This window comes from Solanum pennellii, chromosome 11 (assembly GCF_001406875.1).
Source record: "Solanum pennellii chromosome 11, SPENNV200".
Classification (NCBI taxonomy): Eukaryota; Viridiplantae; Streptophyta; class Magnoliopsida; order Solanales; family Solanaceae; genus Solanum; species Solanum pennellii.
The window spans coordinates 58,879,068-58,889,966 of NC_028647.1; the positions used below are offsets into that span (position 1 = coordinate 58,879,068).

Below are 10,899 nucleotides of genomic sequence, written 5' to 3' on the forward strand. Positions count from 1 at the left end.
CCTCATAAGGTCTCTTTTCTGCATTTATTTTTAAAGACCTCGTGAGGTCTCCATAATGAAATTTACGGAAAATATAATGCAGCAAAAGAGACCTCATGAGGTCTCTTTTTCTGGAAAAAAACTGGCAGAAAATTATTATTTCTGCGGCTTCTCATCACCTGTCATTTTAATTCAGTACCCAAATCAAACTCAAAGAAGGTAAATCAAACTCAAAGAGCTTCAAAAAACTCAATTGAAGCAATACATTTACTAAATATTCTCTTATCAACTCAATTGCAACTCACTTCAACATAATTATATATTAAACAAAAACCATGATATCCATAAGTTATATAATACATTCCAACGTTATCATGTATTCACAAAACAAATAATTCCCATCACAAAATTATAAAGTTAACAAAATGATCCATAAGTTAGCTATCACAAGTCTAAACTTCACTAATGTGGTAGTGTGTTTGCCACATAATCATCACTTTCTTCATCACTTTCTTCATCACTACTCTCATGGGTCATATTTCTTTGTTGACCATACATTGGATATTGAGTAGGTTGAGATTGAGGAGGTCGAGGAGGGAAAGTGACATCACCAGAACAAGGGGGAATCCCTCCTGAGGCAAGTAATGCATCGAATTGAGCCTTAAGACCCGCAAACTGTAATTCCAACCACCTTTCCCTAGCCCGTGATTCTTCGGCTTGGCTAGATAGCTCAACAATCTTTTTCTCCATAGCCAAATTTTTCTTCATTGATTCATCATGATTTGAACTATTTAGGCCTTCAAACTCAGAAGAAAATTCACGAAAGGTTTTATGCGGCATTCCATATGCATACCCATATCTACTCGGCCCACAAGTCAAGTCTAACCAAACTCTCTCATCCTGTTCTTGAGTAAGTGGCATACCTCGATTTTCTTCAGGCAGAGTTTGTTGTAAATCCTCCAAAGCTTGAAGATATCGATTCTAAATTGAATGTTATCATATGAGAATATAAATTTAGAAAATAAGTAATTATTTTTTAAAATTAGAGGCTTACATAGGTCACTTCAGCTCGCGGTTCAACCCACACGTCTGGATCTTCAGGATTTTTCTTCTTTCTAATGTGTGTTGCCTTAAATGCCTCAGCTTGAGTTATCGGTCTTCCTAGTTCCTTTTCCTACATAAAATAATAAAGTTATAATCAAGAGTAATTAAATATTAATACATAAAATATATAAACACAAAGAAAAATGATACACACCAATTTCCTCCTCACACTTCCTTGACTTTGAGCCCCACTTGTGTGTAGAGAACCACCCTTAGTAGATGATCTTGCCTTTTTACCGATCTCACTCATCTGCTTAAATCTTGGATCATATTTCCAATGCACGAGTAATTTTGCCCAATCCTCCGGTAGAACCCAGCTAGGTTTGCTATTATCTCTACGAGCTTTATTAAACAAACTAGCAAGAGTATGCGTAGCTTTCTTGTGAAAGTTTGCACAAATTTTGGCCTCATGTTCCGGACGCCAAGCACATTTTTTCTACAATCAAAGCATAAATTATTTTATTTGATAAGTATTAATGAAGACAAGTATTTTAATAGTGTTAAACAAATAAATTCGAATATACCCTGAACTCCAAAAATATTTGTCTCTTGAGATTGCTAGGGAACTTGCCCCATGTAGGATAAGCATCTCTATAGAGTTCTTTGATTGTCTGAGAAATGATCCCCACAGCATCATCTGGATTGAAACTGTAATACAAAGTTTTAACATTTACAAGTTAAAACAAATAGAATTAAATCATATAATAATAAACATACCATATTTTTTTAAAAAAACTTACGTGTAGCCTTCAGGCTCAATGACAAGTCTATTATGCATGTCCCTCATGCCAACTTGTGTATTGTCATGACCAGGTGTATCTGACTGATTTGTGGTAGGAGTGTTAGGCTCAGAACTATTACCTTGAATGCGAAGACTCGACATCATAAGTTGTGAAGCAGATGATGATGATGGTTGTGAGTCTGCAGGGTTGTGAGTATTAGTGCGAGAGACACTAGACGTTGGTCGATTATCCTCTGGAGGCAAAACACTGTATCCATGTAGGATAGCATTCCCTGATGTAGGCATCATCAAAGGTACCTGAGGGGGCGGCTGAGTATATTCCAGTGGTGGATGCATATAGGTCGAAGGAGGATTAATACGTGGAGGCACGGTCCGCCTAGAATAGCAATGTGGCTGAGTGTCTTTTGGTGGGAGAGATGCTGTGTTGTCTGATCTTATATGTATACCTGTTTGTTGTCTACTAACCATACCTTCTTTCTTTTTTTTCTTTTTGGGGCCATTATCAATATCTTTATTCTTACATTTACCTGTCATCTAATTAGTAACAAAAACATTCAAGTCAAAGGTTGTTAGATATTGAAGATATGAGAGACAAACATCATCCAGTAGCTTATCTAGCAGTTCATCACTTTTTAAAATAAAATAAAGCCACAACCACAAGTACAAAATAATATCGAAAACAACATCCAACAAAAGGCACACGAGAACATATGAAGTTGAAGTTATTGAAATTAAAACAAAAGGCACACAAGGATAGATTAATAAATTACTCTCTGTATCATTAATAAATCTATAAAGCACTCAATACGGAGATACAATGGTAATTACTAATCCTCCTCGTCCTCATCCTCATCCTCATCCTCATTCTCATCCTCATCCTCATCCTCATCCTCGTCCTCGTCCTCGTCCTCATATTCATCTTCATCCTCATCATCATACTCAAACTCATCCTCATGAATTGTTGCATTTGCCCCTTCATTTGTTATTTCTTCCATATCAACCTCTTCTAATATGTGTTCAGGATGCTCTAAATCATTTTCTAATTCAATATCGACGGTGTGGTGAACAATTGATGAATCATCATTTTGGTATGCAACATCCAACACGTTTTCAACTTCCACACGGCCCATGGGTTTGGTTTTAATAACCACCCACCAATCAGCTTTATCTGGACGCAAGGGATAAGGAACATAGTACACTTGCTTAACATTTTGTGCAATAATAAAAGGATCATAAGCTTCATATTCCCTTGTGTGCTTTACTTCAATGATATTATATTGTTTGATTTCTCTCGTACCTCTTTTGGGGGTTGGATCAAACCACTTGCATCTAAATAATATAATTTTTTTTGTAGGCCAACCGGAATACTCCATTTCCAAAACCTCCTTGAGTACCCCATAATAATCAACTCCATCTAGATTTCCATCACCACCTTTTACCCAAACTCCACTATTGTTAGTTTTTTTATATTTGGAGTATTCTTCAGTAGTGAATTTAAAACCATTAACAACATACTTATTCATTGAATAAGTCTTGATGGGTCCCCAAGAAATGTCCTTCAAAAATTGGTCAAATTGACCATTTTTTGTGTCATAAATCTATAAATATTTAAAAAGTAAGAAATTAGCATCAATTAAATATAAATTTATTTAATAATAATAGTATTATGAAAATATTATAAGGCTTACGTAATCTTGAAACCACTTTGAGAAATTCTCAAATACTCTTTCATTGCCATATAAATGCACAAAGTAACTGTCAAAGAAGATGGATATTGAGTTAATTGTTTTGTCTTGTAATTACATATTTTAGTGAGAAAAAAAACTTACTCAACAAATGGTTTAACTTGTGGGCAATTCAATAAGACATGTGTAGATGCAGACTGCAACTCAATGGCACTAAGATTCCTCCTTGTGCGTTTTTTTGAACCTTTGCCTGGTTGATTGAAGATTGATAGTGGCTTCATAGTCTCACCACCATCGTCATGGCAATTGGGTCTATTTTGAAAGCATGACACACTTCTTTTAAAGTAATAAGAACCAAAATTAGTTATCTCCCTACCAAGATGGAATTGAACCATTGAGCCTTCAACTCTATGATTTTGTTTCATGCCCCGTTTAGACTTTCCAATAGTCCTACATTATACATTGTTATCATTGATTTAAACAACATATTAATATAAAAATATTAATAGTTAAATATTTACCTCTCAAAAGGATACATCCATCTATATTGAACCGGACCTCCAAGGCGTGCTTCATGCACTAGATGTACAGGAAGATGCTCCATCACATCGAAAAATCCAGGTGGAAGAATCTTCTCCAACTTATTCGTAATTACAGGAATATTCTGATCCATCTGAACTAGGTTGTCTTCCCTTAACGTATTAGAACACAAGTCCTTGAAGAACAAACTGATTTCAGTCATAGGTTTCCAAATTCTATCAGGCAAGCCACTAAATGCAACGGGGAGTAATGTTTCCATGAAGACATGACAATCATGACTTTTCATACAATGTAATTTTCCATGCTCCATATCAACACATTTTCCTAAATTTGAAGCATGTCCAGCAGGCATCTTAAGTTGCTCGACCCATTCACAAATTTTATGCTTTTGATCCCTTGTAAATGAATAACTAGCCTTAGGCTTGAAGAAATTGTTGTTCTGTTACTCTTGCAACCATAACTCTTTTCGCCTGCAATATTCAGGTAAGTCCATTCTAGCTTTAACACTATCTTTTGTCTTGCCAGTGACATCCATTACTGTGTTATATAAATTATCAAAGTAATTTTTTTCAATATGCATGACATCAAGATTATGTCGAAGAAGATTGTCCTTCCAATACGGTAACTCCCAGAATATGCTTTGTTTTCTCCAGTTATGTGCAACACCATATCTATCAAATTTATAGGGTTGTTCTTTTGCGACCTTTGGAAAGTTTTGAACCCTCTCCCAAACTTGTTCTCCAGTTAAGATTGGAGGAGGATAACCTTTTTCAACAGAATTCTTTCTGAATGCATTTTTCATACTCCTAAACTCATGATCCATTGGCAAGAACTGTCCATGACAGTCAAACCAAGAATTTTTACGACCATGTTTCAAAGTGAATGATTTAGTATTTTCCATACAATAAGGACAAGCTAACTTTCCCGCTGTCATCCACCCTGACAACATTCCATATGCTGGAAAATCATTAATAGTCCACATTAAGGCAGCCCACAAATTAAAATTTTGCTTAAGAGACACATCAAATGTTTCAACCCCTTGAACCACAATTGTTTCAACTCATCAATCAAAGGTTGCAAGTATACATCAATCAATACTTTTGGATTCCGAGGGCTGACACAATTGAGAAATATATATGGACTGGTCATACACATCTCGGGTGGAAGATTATATGGTGTTACAAATACAGGCCAACAAGAATATGGTGCAGCAGAAACATAATGTGGCGTGAATTTATCTGAACATAAACCCAATCTAATGTTACGTGGTTCAGCTGCAAATTGTGGATATGTTCTATCAAAATGCTTCCAAGCCTCTCCATCGGATGGATGACACATAACTCCAGGTGGTCTTCTATGTTCATGGTGCCATCTCATATGAGGAGCAGATCTATTAGACGTATACAACCTCTTTAACCTTGGTATAAGAGGTAAGTAATGCATTGCCTTAATAGGAACTTTCTTCCCACTAGCTGTCTGTTTATAACGACATTTTCCACAAAACTTACACGATTCTAGATCAATATCATCCTTATAGTATAACATGCAACCATTTTCACAACAATGAATTTCATCGATGACATTCCTAAATTTGATACAAACCTCTTTGCCTTATAGAAATTATCAGGTATCTCTAGATTTGGGTCAACTAAATCATGAATAAGGTCAATCACAGAGTCCATTGCCCCTTGAGGAACATTCCAATCTGATTTGATACTTAATAATCTAACCGCAATAGACAAATGTGAGTGTGGACTCCCCTCATATAAAGGCCGACTAGCAGATTCCAATTGTTCAAAGAAAATTTTACATTCAACATTAGGAGCTACTTCACCTTGATTAGCAAAATCAAAATANGGGTCTATTTTGAAAGCATGACACACTTCTTTTAAAGTAATAAGAACCAAAATTAGTTATCTCCCTACCAAGATGGAATTGAACCATTGAGCCTTCAACTCTATGATTTTGTTTCATGCCCCGTTTAGATCTAATGTCTTTGCATACTCCACAAAACCATACCACTACGTTGAAAATGATCTAATGTCTTTGCATACTCCACAAAACCAATGACACCTTCTACAAATTCAGGTCTTAGCCCCACCAAAATTAGTCATATTATACATCCAACTACGATCCATCTACATAAGAATCATAAATTAAATTTGTCAAGCACTACATTATGTAATAATTTACTGAAAACAAATTTTAACAAGTTTAACTTAACAATTAACTTAACAAATTTCTAAGTTTAATTAGTTTAGTTTTACCTTAATACTAACACAATAGTTACAAATTTAACTTATTAACCAACTTAACAAATTTTGAAGTCTAATTAGTCTAGTTTTAACTAAATTCTAATACTATAGTAACAAGTTTAACTTATTAACTAACTTAACAAATTTCTAAGTTTAATTAGTTTAGTTTAACTTAATACTAACACGATAGTTACAAACTTAACAAATAATTATTTCTAAAATTTAAAGCTAAGTGTCAACACTAGATGGACACAAATTGATTTTCAAAAGAAAATCAATTTTGTCATCAATAGGATCAACTAGTGTTGGTACTTATGCTTAACAAATAATTATTTCTAAAATTTAAAGCTAAGTGTCAACACTAGATGGACACAAATTGATTTTCAAAAGAAAATCAATTTTAGGGTTTAGGGTTTAGGGTTTAGGGTTTAGGGTTTAGGGTCAACTAGTGTTGGTACTTATGCTTACCAAATAATTATTTCTAAAATTTAAAGCTAAGTGTCAACGCTAGATGGACACAAATTGATTTTTAAAAGAAAATCAATTTTGTCATCAATAGGATCAACTAGTGTTGGTACTTATGCTTACCAAATAATTATTTCTAGAATTTAAAGCTAAGTGTCAACACTAGATCGACACAAATTGATTTTTAAAAGAAAATCAATTTGGTCATCAATAGGATCAACTAGGGTTGGTACTTATGCTTACCAAATAATTATTTCTAGAATTTAAAGCTAAGTGTCAACACTAGATCGACACAAATTGATTTTTAAAAGAAAATCAATTTGGTCATCAATAGGATCAACTAGGGTTGGTACTTATGCTTACCAAATAATTATTTCTAGAATTTAAAGCTAAGTGTCAACACTAGATCGACACAAATTGATTTTTAAAAGAAAATCAATTTGGTCATCAATAGGATCAACTAGGGTTGGTACTTATGCTTACCAAATAATTATTTCTAGAATTTAAAGCTAAGTGTCAACACTAGATCGACACAAATTGATTTTTAAAAGAAAATCAATTTGGTCATCAATAGGATCAACTAGGGTTGGTACTTATGCTTACCAAATAATTATTTCTAGAATTTAAAGCTAAGTGTCAACACTAGATCGACACAAATTGATTTTTAAAAGAAAATCAATTTGGTCATCAATAGGATCAACTAGGGTTGGTACTTATGCTTACCAAATAATTATTTCTAGAATTTAAAGCTAAGTGTCAACACTAGATCGACACAAATTGATTTTTAAAAGAAAATCAATTTGGTCATCAATAGGATCAACTAGGGTTGGTACTTATGCTTACCAAATAATTATTTCTAGAATTTAAAGCTAAGTGTCAACACTAGATCGACACAAATTGATTTTTAAAAGAAAATCAATTTGGTCATCAATAGGATCAACTAGGGTTGGTACTTATGCTTACCAAATAATTATTTCTAGAATTTAAAGCTAAGTGTCAACACTAGATCGACACAAATTGATTTTTAAAAGAAAATCAATTTGGTCATCAATAGGATCAACTAGGGTTGGTACTTATGCTTACCAAATAATTATTTCTAGAATTTAAAGCTAAGTGTCAACACTAGATCGACACAAATTGATTTTTAAAAGAAAATCAATTTGGTCATCAATAGGATCAACTAGGGTTGGTACTTATGCTTACCAAATAATTATTTCTAGAATTTAAAGCTAAGTGTCAACACTAGATCGACACAAATTGATTTTTAAAAGAAAATCAATTTGGTCATCAATAGGATCAACTAGGGTTGGTACTTATGCTTACCAAATAATTATTTCTAGAATTTAAAGCTAAGTGTCAACACTAGATCGACACAAATTGATTTTTAAAAGAAAATCAATTTGGTCATCAATAGGATCAACTAGGGTTGGTACTTATGCTTACCAAATAATTATTTCTAGAATTTAAAGCTAAGTGTCAACACTAGATCGACACAAATTGATTTTTAAAAGAAAATCAATTTGGTCATCAATAGGATCAACTAGGGTTGGTACTTATGCTTACCAAATAATTATTTCTAGAATTTAAAGCTAAGTGTCAACACTAGATCGACACAAATTGATTTTTAAAAGAAAATCAATTTGGTCATCAATAGGATCAACTAGGGTTGGTACTTATGCTTACCAAATAATTATTTCTAGAATTTAAAGCTAAGTGTCAACACTAGATCGACACAAATTGATTTTTAAAAGAAAATCAATTTGGTCATCAATAGGATCAACTAGGGTTGGTACTTATGCTTACCAAATAATTATTTCTAGAATTTAAAGCTAAGTGTCAACACTAGATCGACACAAATTGATTTTTAAAAGAAAATCAATTTGGTCATCAATAGGATCAACTAGGGTTGGTACTTATGCTTACCAAATAATTATTTCTAGAATTTAAAGCTAAGTGTCAACACTAGATCGACACAAATTGATTTTTAAAAGAAAATCAATTTTGTCATCAATAGGATCAACTAGTGTTGGTACTTATGCTTAACAAATAATTATTTCTAAAATCTAAAGCTAAGTGTCAACACTAGATGGACACAAATTAATTTTTAAAAGAAAATCGATTTTGTCATCAATAGGATCAACTAGTGTTGGTACTTATGCTTAACAAATAATTATTTCTAAATTATTTGTCTCTTGAGATTGCTAGGGAACTTGCCCCATGTAGGATAAGCATCTCTATAGAGTTCGTTGATTGTCTGAGAAATGATCCCCACAACATCATCTGGATTGAAACTGTAATACAAAGTTTTAACATTTACAAGTTAAAACAAATACAATTAAATCATATAATAATAAACATACCATATTTTTAAAAAAAAACTTACGTGTAGACTTCAGGCTCAATGACAAGTCTATTATGCATGTCCCTCATGCCAACTTGTGTATTGTCATGACCAGGTGTATCTGACTGATTTGTGGTAGGAGTGTTAGGCTCAGAACTATTACCTTGAATGCGAAGACTCGACATCATAAGTTGTGAAGCAGATGATGATGATGGCTGTGAGTCTGCAGGGTTGTGAGTATTAGTGCGAGAGACACTAGACGTTGGTCGATTATCCTCTGGAGGCAAAACACTGTATCCCTGTGGGGTAGCATTCCCTGATGTGGTCATCATCAAAGGTACCTGAGGGGGCGGCTGAGTATATTCCAGTGGTGGATGCATATAGGCCGAAGAAGGATTAATATGTGGAGGCACGGTCGGCCTAGAATAGCAATGTGGCAGAGTGTCTTTTGGTGGGAGAGATGTTGTGTTGTCTGATCTTATATGTATACCTGTTTGTTGTCTACTAACCATACGTTCTTTCTTTTTTTTCTTTTTGGGGCCACTATCAATATATTTATTCTTACATTTACCTGTCATCTAATTAGTAACAAAAATATTCAAGTCAAAGGTTGTTAGATATTGAACATATGAGAGACAAACATCATCCAGTAGCTTATCTAGCAGTTCATCACTTTTTAAAATAAAATAAAGCCACAACCACAAGTACAAAATAATACCGAAAACAACATCCAACAAAAGGCACACGAGAACATATGAAGTTGAAGTTATTGAAATTAAAACAAAAGGCACACAAGGATAGATTAATAAATTACTCTCTGTATCATTAATAAATCTATAAAGCACTCAATACGGAGATACAATGGTAATTACTAATCCTCCTCGTCCTCATCCTCGTCCTCATTCTCATCCTCATCTTCATCCTCGTCCTCGTCCTCATATTCATCTCCATCCTCATCATCATACTCAAACTCATCCTCATGAATTGTTGCATTTGCCCCTTCATTTGTTATTTCTTCCATATCAACCTCTTCTAATATGTGTTCAGGATGCTCTAAATCATTTTCTAATTCAATATCGACGGTGTGGTGAACAATTGATGAATCATCATTTTGGTATGCAACATCCAACACGTTTTCAACTACCACACGGCCCATGAGTTTGGTTTTAATAACCACCCACCAATCAGCTTAATCTGGACGCAAGGGATAAGGAACATAGTACACTTGCTTAACATTTTGTGCAATAATAAAAGGATCATAAGCTTCATATTCCCTTGTGTGCTTTACTTCAATGATATTATATTGTTTGATTTCTCTCGTACCTCTTTTGGGGGTTGGATCAAACCACTTGCATCTAAATAATATAATTTTTTTTGTAGGCGAACCGGAATACTCCATTTCCAAAACCTCCTTGAGTACCCCATAATAATCAACTCCATCTAGATTTCCATCACCACCTTTTACCCAAACTCCACTATTGTTAGTTTTTTTATATTTGGAGTATTCTTCAGTAGTGAATTTAAAACCATTAACAACATACTTATTCATGAATAAGTCTTGATGGGTCTCCAAGAAATGTCCTTCAAAAATTGGTCAAATTGACCATTTTTTGTGTCATAAATCTATAAATATTTAAAAAGTAAGAAATTAGCATCAATTAAATATAAATTTATTTAATAATAATAGTATTATGAAAATATTATAAGGCTTACGTAATCTTGAAACCACTTTGAGAAATTCTCAAATACTCTTTCATTGCCATATAAATGCACAAAGTAACTGTCAAA

At 33.6% G+C, this 10,899-nt stretch overlaps 2 protein-coding genes across 2 annotated transcripts; both read right to left on the reverse strand.

The window, feature by feature from the left end:
• Nucleotides 1–280: 280 nt before the first annotated feature.
• LOC107003998 lies at nucleotides 281–2,074 on the reverse strand. The gene is made up of 5 exons (XM_015202224.2): nucleotides 1,824–2,074; nucleotides 1,608–1,731; nucleotides 1,238–1,519; nucleotides 1,034–1,153; nucleotides 281–960 (listed from the first exon to the last, which is right to left on the reverse strand). Exons 1-5 carry the CDS (start codon nucleotides 1,967–1,969, stop codon nucleotides 442–444), a joined length of 1,191 nt encoding a protein of 396 aa, XP_015057710.2. The 5' UTR covers nucleotides 1,970–2,074; the 3' UTR covers nucleotides 281–441.
• Nucleotides 2,075–2,591: 517 nt separating this feature from the next.
• LOC114074770 lies at nucleotides 2,592–4,419 on the reverse strand. The gene is made up of 5 exons (XM_027912744.1): nucleotides 4,032–4,419; nucleotides 3,655–3,960; nucleotides 3,514–3,580; nucleotides 2,765–3,423; nucleotides 2,592–2,598 (listed from the first exon to the last, which is right to left on the reverse strand). The coding sequence occupies exons 1-5, from the start codon at nucleotides 4,400–4,402 to the stop codon at nucleotides 2,592–2,594; spliced, it is 1,410 nt and encodes a 469-aa protein (XP_027768545.1). The 5' UTR covers nucleotides 4,403–4,419.
• Nucleotides 4,420–10,899: the final 6,480 nt, after the last annotated feature.